Source organism: Quercus lobata, chromosome 4, assembly GCF_001633185.2.
Source record: "Quercus lobata isolate SW786 chromosome 4, ValleyOak3.0 Primary Assembly, whole genome shotgun sequence".
Lineage (NCBI taxonomy): Eukaryota > Viridiplantae > Streptophyta > Magnoliopsida > Fagales > Fagaceae > Quercus > Quercus lobata.
Genome location: NC_044907.1, coordinates 43,358,251 through 43,375,719, shown reverse-complemented (window position 1 = coordinate 43,375,719; position 17,469 = coordinate 43,358,251). Strand labels below are relative to the sequence as shown.

Here is a 17,469-nt window from a genome sequence, read left to right as displayed (position 1 = left end):
CCAGCTCCCCTTCTCCCTCTCACCCAATCCTTTTCTTCTCTATCTAAAACTAAACCCAAGTCCAAGCTTCATAGCCATCTCTCTTTGTGGCTCCATCACCGCCACTGTCACTCGTGGTGGAAAAGGTAAGTTGCTAGGTTCTTTTTTTTTTTTTTTTTTTTTTAAATGGCGGTGGAAGAGAAAGGAACCAGGTTTTGTGATGGTGGTGGAAGAGGAAGTGCCTGGGTTGTGAGAGTGGGTGGTAGCAATAGTATTTGGTGGGACTTGCGGTGGTTCAGTTGGTGGGTGGTGGGATTTATGGTGGTTGTGATTGGGTGGTGGGTTTTTGGTGGGTGGTTGGGTTTATGTGGTGGGTTTGTGGTGGTTGTGGCATGCATGGTGGGTTTTTGGTGGTTGTAGTATAGGTGGTGGGTTTTTGGTGGGTGATTGGGGTTTGTGGATGGTGGGTTTGTGGTGGTTGTGGTATGGGCGGTAGGTTTTTGGTGGGTGATTGAGGTTTGTGGATGGTGGGTTTGTGGTGGTTGTGGTATGGGCGGTAGGTTTTTGGTGGGTGATTGAGGTTTGTGGTGATTGTGGTATGGATGATGTGTTTTTGGTGGGTGCTTGGATTTGTGTGGTGGGTTGTGGTGGGCTTTTGGTGGGCTTTTGGTGGGTGGTGGTGGTAAGTGGTTGTTCTTATTGCTTCCAAGAATAGAGAGAGACAAAAAGGATGAGTAAGAAGGAAAGGAAGAGAAAGAAAAAGAAATAGATGATTAATAAATAATAAATAAAGAACGAATATTTTATAGAAGTGTTAAAATAAAACCTTTGATGTTAGGTGTAATATAAAATGGAATGTTAAAATAGATAAAGTAATATGTTGAGTTGTTAAGTGTCTGCTTAAAATCTGCTTATTTTGCTGAAATTGAAATTTTTTTTGCTGAAAATAATTTAAATAAAGGTAAAAGTTAGCTGAAACAGTACCATAAGACCTATGAATAGTACAAAAAAATGCAGTGAGACTCATGAATAGTAGCAAAAATAAGCTAAATAGTAAAATAAACTGACTTTTTAATTTGAAGTCAAACACACACTAAATGCTATATTTTTTAATATTTTTGACGTGAATGCTCTTAGAAAATATATATATATATATATATATATAATCTTTTTCTAAGATTTAGAAATAAATTTAAACCAAAAAGAAATTTTAGACAAACAACATGGCGGCAAAGTGGTGCAGACAAGGACTACACCTAGCCGCATAGGTCGGCCTAGCGTTCTCTCCGTGAAGCAATTTGGGCTACCAAGAGCGTCATTTTTTTGTTTTTTGGTACTCTCAATCAATTTTTTTTTTACTAAATAATTTTAATTTATCAGTCTTGTAGACTTTAAGCTTAGTTTAGAATGTTTGAGCGATGAGCATGTTAATTTTCCAGAGAATGGAGACAGCTACCTGAGTAAAAGTCCATATAATGCCCGACGTCTGCCAAAGTATCCCAAGCCTTTTTGGCCTCACTAATATTCCCTATCTGAGGAAATATGTTCGAGCCGCACGATTCTCTGATCAAAAATAAAGCCAATGCATTCTTCTGGCTCCAAGCCTTAAAAGCAATTTCATCGTCTTCAGGCTTAGGAGGTTCGGGGGTTGCTTCAACAATCTCCAAAAGACCGTTCTTTGTAAAACATGTTTTCATCCGATCGGCCCAAGTCATATAACTTTCTTCATCAGAATCTGAAAGAACAGTAGCAATTAAATAAGTAATTTTCACATATGATACATATTTTTATAATTCGATAGTTGAGAGATAAGATGCGTCAAAAACATTTAACAGCCCGTTTGGAAATAGTGAATGGAAATACAGAATAAAATAGAAATTAATGAAAAAAATAGTTTTAGAATATTCATTTTCTTCCCTTATCTGAGAGCTTTAATGGGAGCAATGGAAAGTTCATTCCTCCCATTTCTCTCGTAACTTCAAAATTTTGTTCCCCCAAATTGGGAGGTATTAGAGGAAATAAGTTTTGGTTTAATGAAAATTATATTAAAACTCTTAAAATAACCCTTCAATCTCAACCCTTGTTTCACTTGTTTTTATATCATTGATTTATTTATTGTTGCATCAATCTTTATTCTGATGGAGCTCTTATTGTTAAAATTATGATTGAGTGACTAAACTCACAATTTTCTAATAGCCTAAACTTTTGGTCACACGGTAATTTAATATAGTATCAAAGTAGGAGATCCTAAGTTCAATCACAGTCTTCACTCTACCTGTCATTTAAAATGTTAAAAATCTCATATGTTGGGTCTTACCTATTAAAAGGGAGTTTGAGCCCACAAGTGAGGAAGTATTAGAATTATAGTTCAGTGATTAAACTCAAAATTTTCTTATAGCTTGAGTTTTTGAGACAATTGATAATTTAACACTTATTAGTTCATTATTAGTTTAACACTTATTAGTTCATGATTAGCATTCTTTTTTCTATAAACAATAGAATCTATGACCTTTAAGTGCCATCCAATGCTTTTCGCAATATATATTATGTTCTCTATTCTAATCGTGCCAATAGACCAGAAAGAGGTTTAGCCCAAGATGCTGAGTTGTATGAACAAGCTATGTAATGGGTGATTGGGTGGAAGATAATCCCCCTACTATTGCAAGTTTATTAACTCGGATGTGGCTTCTTATCGTTACATTCATCCCCCACAGCACCTATTTGCAATTTATTATTATCATAGCTAAATTACGTATATGTCCCTAACTTTTAAGCCGCCACGTGTTCTTTTAACCCTTGACCTTTTAAATATGTAAATTTGGTCTCTAATTTTTTGGTATTGTGTCAAAATGATCCCTACCATTAAATAATGAATGGAAAATGTTGATGTGACTATCGACCCAAATAAAAAATTATTTTATGCCACTTTAGATGACATGTGTACTGTCACATGGAATAAAAAAATTAAATTAAATTAAAGAATTTGTTAAAATATCAAATATATTTAAATCAAAACTTGCTTTAAAAATTAAAAATCTAAAATAAAGTAAAATCATTTTAGAATATTCTCATCACTTTCTTAGCATCCAAACAAAAAATCATTTGAACCCAAACACTCTTTAGACCAAGATTCTCTTCAATTGGGTAACCGAAAAAACCGACCGAAACCGAAATCCAACTGAAACCGATTGATTTCCAATTACTTTAGTCGGTTTCGGTGAAGTTCACAAACCGAAAATTTCGGTTTCGATTGGCCAACACGTAGAAAACCGGCCGAACCAAACCGATTACACCCCTAACTTCAACCCCCAACCCATCTCTTGACCACTTTGTGGATCTATTAGTTTGTCTTTTGTTTTGGGCAACAAAACAAGGAGACTACCAGCATTGATGCTTAATCCAATTAACATCCTAAAAGAGAAAACACATTAAACCCAATGACGAAGCAAGTTGTGAAATGAGAAACTTTGCTCATTGCAAGCTGTGAAAACAACGACAACGTTGTGTAAACAACAAAAATATGGGAGTGAAAAAAGGGTGACGATGTAAATGGGTGTAAGTGTCTATACACCATTTTGTATTGAGATTTGGGTTTTGTGAAAGTGCCTCTTCACTATTTTGTATTCTTTAAATTTGCCGGTGAATTTCTTCTTGTCTTTTTTTATTTTTTTTTTTTTGGTAAACGGCGATTCATTAAAAAACTAGGACAAAACAAAAGGGGCAGGGCATAACCTATCTATATACACCCCATTGAGGTCATCCTCAAACACATCAATCATGTCCACAGGCGGACTATCAAAAAAAGAAAAGTCAAAAGACTGACTGAAACCCAATCTAGCTAAACTATCAGCGCAACGATTAGCTTGGCGGAAACAATGCCTAATACAAGTCTGTTGCATGTGGGAGATCAACGATCTGCAATCATCCAAAATGGGGGAGATAATGTTGTTCGCATAGCCAGAGTTTTGCAAAACAGTCACAATGGATGCAGCATCTACTTCAATGACAATGCCTGAACTAATAATGTTTCTACACATCAAAAGCCCTTCCCTCAGCCCCCAAAGTTCAGCTACAAAGCTGTTTGTGGTGCCAATTCTCTTGCTAAAACCTCTAATCCACTGTCCCTCAGCATCTCTGATGACTCCTTCACAACAAGCTAACCCACTACTCCCATCCACCGAACCGTCTGTGTTAAGCTTGATCCAACCTACAGGCGACTTCTCCCAGCAAACACCTCTCAAAACCTTTTGCATTGGAGCTCTTGGAGATGAAAAACAGTGCAAAAACTCCAAAGCTTGGTTCAAAATATCCCCAGCCAGATTCGGGTTTCTCTGCTTGTTGCTAAAAACAAAATTGTTCCTGCTTTTCCAAATACTCCACACAGCAAAGGGAAAAACCAATTTCCAAGGGGGATTAGAATTAAGCAAGCTTCGAGTTTCCTTGCCATTGAAAGACAACCAAGTCTGAAGATCACTCCTCCAGAAGCCATGGTTCATGGATGTTATCCCCAACTCATTCCACACTGGTTTTAAATGAAGGCAGTCACGGAGAGCATGGAGGATGGTTTCGGACCCATTATGGCAAATAGGACATAAGTTATCTTGAACTACTCTTCTCTCAAGGCACACCTTGACCCCAATGCTATTATGGGCACACATCCATAAGAACGTCTTAATTCTAGGGAGAGTTTCAGCTTTCCAAATCCAATTAGCCAGGAAGGAGGGAGCATCCAAAAAACCCATAGCAATATTGTAAGCACTTTTCAGCTCAAAGGAGCCTTTTGGTGACTCTGCCCAAGCCAATTTATCAACTCCTCTAGAAGTGAGAGCAATAGGAGTAGCTTGGATCATAGTCTTAACATCATGAGGAAGCTCAAAAGGAATTTTCTGCCAATCCCAACCCGTATCCACCATAAAGTCCTTGATCTCCAAGAGACTTGCTTCCTGGGTAAGAGGACCTTGAATAAGCTGTTTTAAAGAACCCCTAAGAGTCCAATTGCTGTACCAAACACTTAAATTGCTATCTCTGCCTACCATCCATCTACTACCCCTATTAAAGGTATCCATACCTTTCTTCATTGCAGCCCAAACCGTCGAGCAAGGAAGAGCGTTAGCATTATGGGCATTGCTTCTCCTCCCACTACAATATTTCTTCTTCAACACTTGAACCCAAATAGCCTCCCTCTCCGTATTAAATCTCCAATTGAGCTTGGAGAGGAGGACAACATTCCTTCCCTTAGCTGATTGCAAACCGATTCCCCCATTCTCCTTGGATTTAGTAACCTTATCCCAACCAACCCAATGGATTCTCCAAACTGTGTCTGACGAACCCCATAGAAAATTCTGATTTACCCTATCCAACCCATCCAAGATCTTGCCTGGCAGATGGGTGCTTTGCATGATATAAGCAGGTATGGCAGCTGAGGAGGCTTGGATTAGAACAGCCCGGCCAGCCAAGGAAAGCAAATTGGCTTTCCACCCCGCAAGCTTCTGCTTCACCCTATCAAGGATGAAGTTATAGTCTTGGGAAGAGGACCCAGGATGCTTAAGAGGAAATCCAAGATACTTACCAAGGAAAGGGGTGGATGAGAAGCCAAGAATGTCACAAAGCGACTCCCTAGTATCCCTATCCACATTCGGGGAAATATAAACTCTGGATTTAGCCTCGCTAACCGTCTGCCCCAATAAGCCACAAAATTCATCAAGCACATCTCTTATAGCTGAACAATTAGTACCATTAGCTCTTGCAAAGAAGATAACATCATCTGCAAACATGAGATGAGAGAAGGCAGGACCACTTTGGGAGGCCTTGACAGGACACCACAGCTTAGCACTACATTTTTCCTCAATCAGCTGACCCAAATAGTCCATACAAAGAATGAACAAGTAAGGAGATAGTGGATCACCTTGCCTAATCCCCCTTGAAGGAAAAATAGGGTCCATAGCTTCACCATTAAACAAAATGGATGTGGAGACCGTGGACACACAACTCATAATAATGTCAATTAAATCGCAAGGGAGATTAGCCCTAACAACAGCTTCTCTAATAAAGTTCCACTCCAGCTTGTCATAAGTCTTCTCCAAATCAATTTTTAGTGCCATATATCCTACTCTACCTCTCTTTTTCCCAAGGGAGTGGATAATCTCCTGGGCAATGATAACATTGTCAACTCCCTTCCTTCCTGGCACAAAGGCCGATTGAAAAGGAGAAATGAGTTTATCCAAATAAGGCCTCAATCTATTCACAAGAATCTTTGTCACCACCTTATACACCGTGTTTCATAAACGTATGGGTCTATAGCTACCCAAAGTTTCTGGACCTTGATTCTTAGGGATTAAAGCAATATGAGTACAATTCAAAAACTTGGGAACCTTCCTATCAGCAAAAATCTTCTGCACCTCCCTAATCACCGATCTCCCCACAATAGGCCAAAACCTTTGAAAGAAACCCGCATGCATCCCATCCGGTCCCGGCGCCTTAAAAGGCTTTAAAGTCCATAGAGCACCTCTAATCTCTTCGTCAAAAGCACCACCACTAATAACCTCCTTTTCCTCCTCCGTGAGCCTCAAGTGCCATTGAGAAATAAAAGGCTTATCTCTAGGAGCATAAACCAAAGAAGTGGAATAAATCTCTTCAAACCCACTTCTAATGAAATTCTTAATATCCTCCTCTACATTCAGCCACTCCCCCATAGTATTCTTTATAGCCAAAATCTGATTCTTTTTCCTCCTTATTAGGGTCGAAACATGGTAAAAAGCAGTGTTCTGGTCACCCTGGATCATCCAATTAACCCTAGACTTCAAAGCCCAAAGCTCTTCCTCCTGATTCAACACCATATCCAGCTCCCTAAGCAGATCTTTCTCCAAATTGAGAAGGAAATTTGAAGGCTTATTTGCAACAGCCCTCTGAATACCATTAATACGAGCCATCAAATTCTTTTTTCTGGTAAAAACATTCCCAAATTGATTTTTGTTCCAAGCAGCAGCTTCCTTAGAAAAATTTTCCAAAGCATCAGACAACGCACTACCACCTCCCCAAGCTTGAGAAACAATGCTTGGAAAGGTTGCATCCAAGAGCAAGCAAGTCTGAAACCTGAAAGGCCTTTTTTTAACTCGATTAACCCTCGGTAGCAGCTCTAACAAAACGGGACAGTGATCAGAGTGGCTTCTAGTGAGGTGAGTGACTCTAGCCTCCGGGTACAAGAGGCACCAACTAGGATTGACAAAAAATCTATCAATTCTTTCTAGAATTAAAGCTTGAACTTCCCTCTAATTTGTCCAAGTGAAACGAGGCCCCGAGAAGCCAATATCTATCATAATACACCTATCCAGACATTCTTTAAGCACCAAGGACCTATTCACACTCACTGCTCTCCCACCAAACTTATCCACATCTAGCAGGGGTTCATTGAAATCCCCTGCTATAACCCAAGGCAAACTATGAAGATCAGCAACATTTCTAAGGTTATCCCATAAAATCTGTCTCTCTGCATTCCTAGGACTAGCATAAACAGCAGACAATAACCAAGCAGTATTTGAAAAACGTACCTTAACCATGGCATGGATTTCTTGCTCAGTTTTAGCAAGTGGGGAAACTTCCACCCGATCTGAGTTCCACAAAACCCATAAGCCGCCAGCATATCTGATGGTATCAGTGTGAATCGCCCCATCAAAAGGAAGCCTGTCCGTCAACTCCTTAGCTCTATCTCCCCCAACCCGGGTCTCCATGACAATTAACACAGCCGGATTATGATTAAAGACCAAATCACTAATTCTATTTTGAAAAGAGGGTTTACGGGCACCCCTACAGTTCCAGATGATGACATTCATGGGGAAACAGGTGATAGGAAAAGGGCAACCATCAACAGTCGGCATCAACATCACCGACACCCTCAAGATCCATTTGGTCCGCCGTAACACCTCCTGAGCCATCACAAGGAGATTGAAGCACACCATCAGCCTGAGTATTAACTGCCTCTCTAGCACTTTCCTTTCCGATCGGCACACCTTCAAACTCACATTGCATTCCACACTCATCAGGATTGACTGATGTAAGCTTCCCCACACTAGCCTCTGCTCTTCCTCCGGCGAAAGTATAACCACCAGAACCTATCACCATGGGATTGTTATTAGAGGACTCCACCCATTCCTCACGCTTTTTCTGATCATTCCGATCAGTGGACAAATGCTCTCTAATGCTTCCTTTAATATCATGCTGTAACCCACAGCTCGAAACCGATAAACTTCCCTCTCCACCAGAACAATCACGAGGATTTCCACTAGAAGCAGTAAACTGAAAACTGTTAGAAGCTCTTCCATATGATTCTCCATCTCTATTCCCTACTGCCGTCAAAAGCTCCTCTGTATTACCCTTCAAATGCTCACCGATGCACTCACTCTCTAACCTCCTATCTATAGCACTAGCAGATGGAATAGGAGTACCCCTGTGCCGTGCTAAATCCTTTTTGCCCTTCACTGAACTCTGAATGGGAAGGCGTTGACCTGAATTAACACAAGTAGGCACACCACTAACCGGTTTGGGTTCACGGTTACGAGTTGGTCTGGGCTGGGCTCTATTATGATCATGCTTCACTATTTTCCTCTGCTCACCTCGCTGCCCCGAACAAAATTTCTTAATCAAGGATTCTATTTCATTGCAAAGGGTGATTGGGAGCTTGAAACAACTCATGGCATAAGTCGGTATTGCTTGGATGACTGCTTTGAAAAGCACTTCCCGGCTTGCTTGAGAGAGGAGTTGCTCTTTCCACCCTTGAAGCTTCACCCAAACCCTTTTCTTAATGTACCTGAAGCTTGCCCTCTTGTTTTTCCCAATTAGGGTAGGTAAACCCAAGTATTTCTCACATTGCTTCAATTCTTGGACTCCGAGAGAAGCTTTAATTTGGTTAAGGGTGTCCAGGTGGGTAGACTTACTAAAGAAGAGACTCGTTTTGTGCATATTTAGGAGCTGCCTCGAAGCTTTCTCATAGCAGGAAAGGAAAGACTGAACTTTCTGGCATTCAAGCATGGAGGCTCAGCAGAAAATCAGGCTATCGCCGGCAAAAAACAAGCGAGTCTTGGGCCTTTTTTGCAAATGGAGACTCCATGGATATAACCCGCAGCTTCCGCTTGGTGTAATAGGCTATGGAGACCTTCAGTGCATAGTAGAAACAAATATAGGGAGAGTGGGTCCCCTTGTCTGATGCCTCTCGATGGGCAGATCACACTTGTAGGATCTCCGTATATAAGTATGGAGTAGCTCACTGTGGTAACGCATTCCATCATTAAAGCCACCCACTTCTCATCAAAACCCATCTTTCTCAAGGTATAGCCACTCAACATGGTCGTAGGTCTTACTCATATCTAACTTCAATGCCATGAAACCCGACTTGCCGAGCTGGTGATTTTTCATATAATGAAGGGTTTCAAAGGCCATGAGAACGTTGTCAGTGATGACTCTCCCAGCTTGGAAAGCGCTTTGGTTCTCTGAAACTACAGCAGGCAAGACCATCTTGAGTCTGTTAGCTAGGATTTTGGAAACTAGTTTATAGACCACGTTACAAAGGCTGATGGGCCTGAATTCAGTAATATTTTCTGGAGATTTTACTTTAGGAATCAATGTTATATTGGTATGATTAATCACATCAGGAATTTTGCAATTATTTAAACAATCTAGAATTGCAGAGCAAACCTCATCACCAACAAGAGACCAAAAAGATTGATAGAATAGGGGGGGCATACCGTCTGGGCCAGGGGTCGTGATGGGTTCCATTTGATTCATGGCTGTCTTAACTTCATCCCATGAGAAAGGCCGAAGGAGTTGGTCATTCATCTCCTGCGTAACTGAGGGTTGGACTGCCTCTAGTACAGCGTCGAATTCTATGGGGTGAGATGTGGAGAACAAAGCATGGTAGTAATGGGTTGCAATCTCCTTAATTTGGGAGTCCTCCAAGCACCAAACATTTGACTCGTTTCTTAAACCCAAAATCCTATTTCTTCGAAATCTCTGGGAGGCCTTACTGTGGAAGTATCTTGTGTTTTGGTCCCCCTCCTTCAAAAAAAGAGCTTTAGACCGTTGGTGCCACATTTGACTTTCTTTGTCCAGCAAATCATTGAGCTCTATTTTCAAAGCCCAAATTAAATTTGCATCTCCCTTTCCTTTTGCAACTTCTAATTCGGCTCTATTAAGCCTCTTCGATTTCATAGCAATTGATCTTTTAATATTACCAAAAGATTGGCAACTCCAAGAGAGGAGTTTATCCCCGCAATTTTTTAGTTTACCTGCTACCACAGGCATTGAAGCTTCGAGAGAGGAGAGGCCCCAAGCGTCCTTCACAGTCAGGCCACAACCCCCATCACTTAGCCACATCTTTTCAAACTTGAAAGGCCTATTCAGCTTCGGGATTATACCTTCCGGGTTGATGACTATTGGTTTATGATGGTGAATTGCCGTGCCCGGGTTGAGGAAGGACCATTAGTTGTTAGCTACTACCCTGTCCAGCCTGTCCAACACCATACCGCCCTGACTTTTGCCCTGTCCAGCCTGTCCAACACCATACCGCCCTGAGCCCACATTCGTCAAGGGCATCGCGGAAAGCCTTCATACATCCTTCTTGTCTCAGACCGAGACCCAATTTTTCATGAGACCATAGAATTTCGTTGAAGTCCCCTGCGCACAGCCAAGGGAAGGAAACACTAAGATGGAGAGACTTGATCAAGGACCAAGTTTCGGGTTTTCTTGCTACTTCCGCAAAGCCATAAATACCTGTAAAACGCCATTGGACTTCTGGATTACTACCAACAATTGTGTCAATATGATTGGGGAAGGAAGAGATTTCCTCAATGTGGACCGATTTTTTCCAAAACAGAGCTAGACATCCCGTTTTATTTACCTTAGGGATGATCCAAAAATGATCAAATAAAAGCTCCCGACACAGCCGTTTCAAACGATCTTCTCCTGCCCAAGTCTCGACCAAGAAAAGAGCAGTGGGATCTTAAGTTCGAACCATGGATCCAAGTTCTCGAACGATACACTGGTTCCCAAGCCCGCGCATGTTCCAGCAAAGCCAACTCATTGAGCTCGGTGGGGCTGGTGAGCAGCCACCGCCATTGGAGAGTGGTTGTCATTTTTGTTAATGCCTTGTGAGGCTTTGCGTTTTGCTAGAGAGAGATCATCGAGGGATGATGGGTGGAAGCGTTTGCCCAGTGATATGCCCAGAGACTGGTCTTCAGAAAGAAAAGGAGGCCTTTGCCCAGTAATTGTTTTTAAATAGAAACACTTGGACCAAAACGATGCCATTTAACATTAAACTAAACGTCATCATTTTGTCTAATATTACCGTTAGATTCTGAAGTTACTGTTGGAACAGTAGACTTCTCTTTTCGTCCTCTTTAACTTCCTTAAGGTAGTTGCAACTACACGATCTCTTGCTTCTTTCATTCTTGATTTGTTCTCCTAGTAAATCAACCCTTGAAAGTATCTTGGCTCCTTCTCTTAATAGAAGATCCTTCCTCAAACAGATCATGTGATTGCCAAGATTAGTGGGTATTGGTCCCTTTGTAGAATCGTGAGAGCGACATTGCGAAGCTTTTGGGTAGTGAAAGTGACTCAACAAGTCCTAAATCATTTATACACAAATGGTTTAGATGCTTCTTTAATAATGATGAGCTTGATATATCAACAAAAGGTAATTGAAATTATCTTGATAGTTCATTATTAATCTCAACTTAAAAGTGCTGCAAATCACTTTGAAAACGATTCTAAAAAATGACATTTGCTCATCATTTTGATAATAACTTTTGAACCCAAAACCTTTTTGAGTTAAGTTTGTTTCATTGGCAATTAGACATCCTAGGCTTCGATTTGAACATAAATGTTAGGACATATGTGAATCATGTTAAGAACATATATCATTTAGAATTTACTAATCTTTTGACAAAACACACTTTACTTGTAGTTGGGTAGATCTAGGATGTGTTTAATATTTCAAGGAACAAGAATTCAAAGTCTAGCATTAAAGCCATGAAGATTGGACCAAGAAACAAATGAAGAAAAACTGTTGATTAAAACTGGATAGATTCTCGACAACTACTGATAGACAGTATCTTTCGAGGTTTAATAAATCATGACAGGTAGCTCGACAAATATATCTATCGAGGTCTCGACAGATATATCTATCGAGGTCTTGACAGATGGCTCGACAACTATATCTATCGAGAATTACGAAATCAGAAATTTCAGATCTGATTTTCAGTCCATGCTGACATGTACGTGCAGAGTTTCTTTTCTCACAACCCTAGACATATATAAAGCTTATTTTAAAGACCGTCATATAAGAGAATACAAGGAGAACACATGCAAAAAGTGACCAAAGGCCTTATTCTCTCTAAAAAAAGTTACTGCGTCTTTGCGTCTTAGGGTTTTATAACCAAGTACTTCTTGATCTTCATTGTTGATGAAGTGATGAACTTTGCAACCAACATCTTCTTCAAATTAGTGAGTTAGTCACATACTGGGAACCGTGTATCATTAGTTAATCATGTACTGGGATCCGTGCAAAAATGTGGTGTTCAAATATTGAAGAGTTCAAAGGTTCTGAAGCGGTAGAAAGTTTCTACTGTAAGTTCATCTACGGGGATTGTAGAGTCTAGGGACAAAGGTTTTATACTAAATCTGAAACTTCTCATTATAATAGTGAATAGCTTTTCAGAAAAGTTTCCCCCCAGGTTTTGTTACTGTGAAACTAGTTTGTTTTATTAGTTTTCCTGAGCCATCATATCTTGTCTTATTTATTTTTCCGCTGTGCATGATATTCACATGATATTGATGTTTGTTTGTTTTAACAAGTTTTATTCATAATAAATCTAATTAACAACTTGAGTTTAAAACTAGTTAATTCTATCAACCGGAGTCTAAATTTTCCAACAGTAAATTTTGTGTATTTTAGATTTAAAATTAGTGAGTTATAGCCGTTTGAAGCTGGGGCATCAAAATTAGGGTTCTTGGTGAGTATGTACGCATGACTCTGAAAGTATGCACGTGCACCCAAGACCATGCGCACGCATACTCAGTTTCTAGGTCACAAAAATTTCCTTTTTTAGCTCCCCAATCACTCCAATCTTTAGGAGGCAACCCCCAATCCCTTAGAAAACCCTAAAACCCTTTGAATAACCCCAAAAACCCTAGTTTTTTAGTATATAAACACAATCTTATGCCTCCAACTAAAACTCTAGCTAGAGAGCGAGTCATTTTTACAAAAAGTCTTCCAAAAACCCTCTTCTCTCTCAATTTTCTGCACACCACCACACTATGCACGTTTATCAGTTTTTCAAAACCTCCCTCTAATAGTCATGTTTATCAGTTTTATTCCTTATGCCCTATCTGTGAACATTAAACATGCTTTGCTTTGTGGTTTGTTATTCTTATGTAGATTTGAGTACTTATGCATCCATAGAATTAGGATTTGGTTTAGTTGAATTTGATATGTTGTGCTATGTTTGTTTTGAAAATATGAATATATTAATAGTTATATGAATCAATAAATATGCTTTGTTTGTATTTTCTTGTTCTTGTTAGATCCAATGCATGTTTAGAAATAGATTTTTGATTTGATGTGTCCTTGATCTTGGTTTGAATAAATAGTCAAATTGAGATATATATATATATATATGAACATGTGAATGATTTTGGATTCATGTTTCTTAGTAAATATGTGCACACATGGTTGAAGGTGCGTACGCATGCTCACAAAAATGCATACACAACCTTCTCCATGCATACGCATATTGACCCAGAAATATGATGAATCTTTGTAATGAGTTATGATCGTTCCTATGTAACCGCTTGGTTCTATCTCCTTCCCTTTTAGGTTTTTTCAGAGGGAGGTTTGGCCTTTCATGGCCATCCCATTCTTCTGTGGACCTTTGTGCCCACTCCTTTTCGGGCTCCGTAGTGATCTTATTTAACATCTTCTGCTTCGCACCCATGCTTGGGCCCTCTGTGGACCTTACACCCATGCTTGGGCCCTTTGTACCTCATTCAAGGCCCTCCTTGGTTAGTAAAGAGAAAATTTTGGTCAATGTAAAAGTGGGTGCTTGGTCAATAGTAAATCTTTTTTTTTTAAATGAAAAATGTTAGCTAATTTTATCAGTGGAAAACTTAATACACACATGCTCCAATGGTTTTCTTTTTTTTTTAGAGAGAGAGAGAGATCTCAAAAGTCAAAACAGCCTCAATGGAAAAAATATTTTCAAGCTGATTTTTAAGTGTGCAACCAACAAAGGACTATGAATCAATTTTGATCAGGTGTTTTTAGAAAAACCAGTTGGATTCTTTAAAAGAAAATTTTGAAATGTTAATTGTGGGGGCTACGGCCCAAAGTAACGAGTTGAGCCTTGGGCTCGTCCGAGGACGCCAACCTGTCCAAGGAGGCAACGTGGCTTGGGCGATCCACATTAAGCCTTGTCACGGGAAACAAAGAAAGAAGGTCCGAGGAGGAATTCCTCCTCGAACACTGAAAATCCGGACCGGAGGTATGTCCAAGCCACTGAAGCGCATCCCCTAAATACATGAGAAAGAAGAAAACACAAAATATCTAAGCAAAAGCTATCACCACCACATTAAATGCACTACAGCTACCTTCCTGACCGCATTAATGTGGAAAAGACTCATGAACAGTGTTACCTTGGCTACCACAACTCATAAAGGACTGAAAAATGTGTCTGATGGGACAGGTGCTCAAGTAGAGGCTTAGATAATCAACAAGTGTAAAGCCCAGATGATAGGAAAGAGCCTATGTAACGTATAGAAGCCCCCATAAGGAAGGGACGAAAAAAAGTGAGGAGAATACTGTAACATGCCGAAGAACCCTAATATAGTGATCTTAATTCATAAACAAAATTCTATGTCTCCTTGGATCAGAGGTTATTTCATCATAATAGTTGTTGTTCTTGACTGTGTGTTCCTTAATCTCATGCAAACCTCTGCTTAACTTATCAAAACCTAGTTCTTTAATCCACACTCTATGAAATTCATTGCATTGGGCTTTTTGACCCAGGAGTTTACTCAGTGTAGACTTGGGCTCCAAATTTCGTCCCTACATTAATGTTTATCAGTTATTGACTAGCCACGTGTTAGAAAATCTATTTTGAAAAAAAGTATTTATCTCATTTTGAGCATTCCACTTTATGCTTTATCAATTATAATTTATTAGATTTTCTTTTTTCTTTTTTCATATAAAATAAGCAGGGTTTAAAATGAAAAAATAAAAATAAATAAAATAATCAAACATATGCCGTACAACAGCTGATAGAGTTATATATTAGAGCACTAAGAGTGGAATAAAGAATTTCTATTCATCTCTTGCATTCAAAATATAGACCTGGAGCATCACAAAAAAGGATTATGATCTAGGTTATCACTAGTACCACCTTAATTGCAATTTATTCCATAATTTTTTGAAAGCTATGCTCTTCTGTGGTCAAATCGCATGAACCAATTTTTAATGCAATATCAACTTGAGTATGCCATGTAACAAAAATTTGTCAAATAGAAGAACTGGTAGAGAAGAACTAGTGAGTTCATGAGAGTGTGACAAGCAACCAATCACAGTCAGCTACATAGAAGAGTTATCACAAAAGTTTTGAGGATTAAAGAGACATAAATAATAAGATGAAGGGCATTTTTGTTCTTTAAAGTTTAATAGGTAATATTTCAATTAAATGCTTTAATTACTTACAAGGTTTTGCTCTTTGAGTTGTTGTCTTTTAAATTATAATGAAGATGGTTTATCAACAAAATATAAAGGTGGTTTAAAATTCATGGAGAAGTCTCCTTACCATGGAAAAGGTGAGGCTCCTTGTACAAACCCATGAGTAAAACTCACCAGTGAAAACTAGCTTGCAATAGAAGGGTGTCCAAAAGCTTATATACATATGGTTAAGCTTACACTTAACACGTGGGATATTAGAATCATAACAGCTCCAATCATAGATTTGGCCATCATCATTTGCCCCTACTGCTGTTCAACCATCGGCTTTGGATCCGTAGGTACTGCTGCCTGATGGTGTCTTAAGGTTTTACAGGTGGTGACAACGAGATGTAAGACAAAGAGATAGGAATAGCGTGATGATTCTGTATTTCATTTTTATTTCTTTCTTCCTTCTCGAGAGCAACTGTTCAGAGTCTTTTATTATTATTATTATTATTATTATTATTATTATTATTTTGTGTGCAAGTTTATCATATCTTCCCGACCCTAGGCCTATTTTAATTCACGTATAAAATGTTTGAGCATGTGCAGCTGAGAGAGAGAGAGAGAGAGAGAGAGATACCATAATATTCACTTTGGGAGATTCTGCATATTGCTGCCAAAGTATCCCAAGCATCTTTGGCCGAAGTTATCAGACTAATCAGCAAACACATGCGTGGCCCGGAGGAAATCTGTATCACATGTAAAGCCATGGCATTCTTCCTGGTCCAAGCCTTAGATGCAGCTTCATCATTTTCTGGTTTAGGACGTCCGTCCGTTGCTTCAACAATTTCCCAAAGATCATGAGCCATCAAATAAGTTCTCACTTGGACGCTCCAAACCAAGTAATTGTCTATGTTTAGAACTTCACTTACAGCTGGACTTGAGGCAAATCTTGTTTCCATCTTTTTTCTGTCAGTGTACCTACATGGCATTAGGATTACATTTTGGCAATAAAATCCGGTTGAACGAGTACAGAAATAACAATGACTCAATGAGGCACACGTTTAAAATCGGGGCAACTAAAATTGTTCTGTCTTCCAAACATTTAGTCTTTTTCGGGTTGACAACGACAACAATTTTAGTTGTATATATAAAAAATAAAAATAAAAAAAAACAATTTTAGTCTTTTTTGGGCAACGTGTACACATGTTATATATAAAACATGAAAATTCTACCATTTTATTTGTAAAAAACATGAAAATTAAATCTCTCATAAAAATAACTAAATATATAAACTTTGAGGATAGAATACAACATACTAGATAAGAAAAATAAATAAATAAGTAGAAATAAAATCCATAAAAAAAAAATGAAAAAAAAAAATCTTTAATAAAGTTATAAAAAAAAATACTTAATATTAGTAATAAATCTAATGTTAAGAATATTTTTATTTGAAAATTGCATATCAAATTGACAAGTAATGTCATTAATTTTTTCATCTCAAAAAAAAAAAAAAAATTGATATAACATTAGAATACAAATATACATTTAAGGATGAGTCACTAAAAACTTATAATGTCATTCTATATTATAAACTGCAAATGGTTGTGATAGAAGCTCGACACCTCCACGATCTATTGAAGCTTGAGTGAGTAAAACCCATTTTTATGCAAAATGAACAAAAATACCGAGTACTTTGGCTAAATATTAGTTAAATATGAATTTATTTGTGATATATGTACTATTCAAATATTTTTATTTGAATGTGGAGAGAGGCGAAATTCGGCAATAGTGTTGCCGAA

At 38.7% G+C, this 17,469-nt stretch overlaps 1 protein-coding gene across 7 annotated transcripts in view; it reads right to left on the bottom strand.

Annotated features, from left to right (window-relative positions):
• LOC115986537 (ankyrin repeat-containing protein ITN1-like) overlaps positions 1 to 17,469 on the bottom strand; it is a 71,019-nt gene that overhangs the window by 41,989 nt on the left and 11,561 nt on the right. For 4 of the 7 annotated variants that reach the window (XR_004090769.1, XM_031109661.1, XM_031109663.1 and 1 more), the window contains exons 3-4: positions 16,308 to 16,648; positions 1,436 to 1,714 (exon numbers count right to left, since the gene is read on the bottom strand). Coding sequence is in view for 6 of the 7 variants with exons in the window: in XM_031109661.1 (XP_030965521.1) it covers positions 1,436 to 1,714; positions 16,308 to 16,629 (601 nt within the window). In the remaining variant the exon portion in view is untranslated. Of the gene's footprint in view, positions 1 to 1,435; positions 1,715 to 7,526; positions 7,613 to 16,307; positions 16,649 to 17,469 lie in introns of those variants that run through there. The other 3 variants (XM_031109662.1, XM_031109666.1, XM_031109665.1) reach the window with 3 other exon arrangements.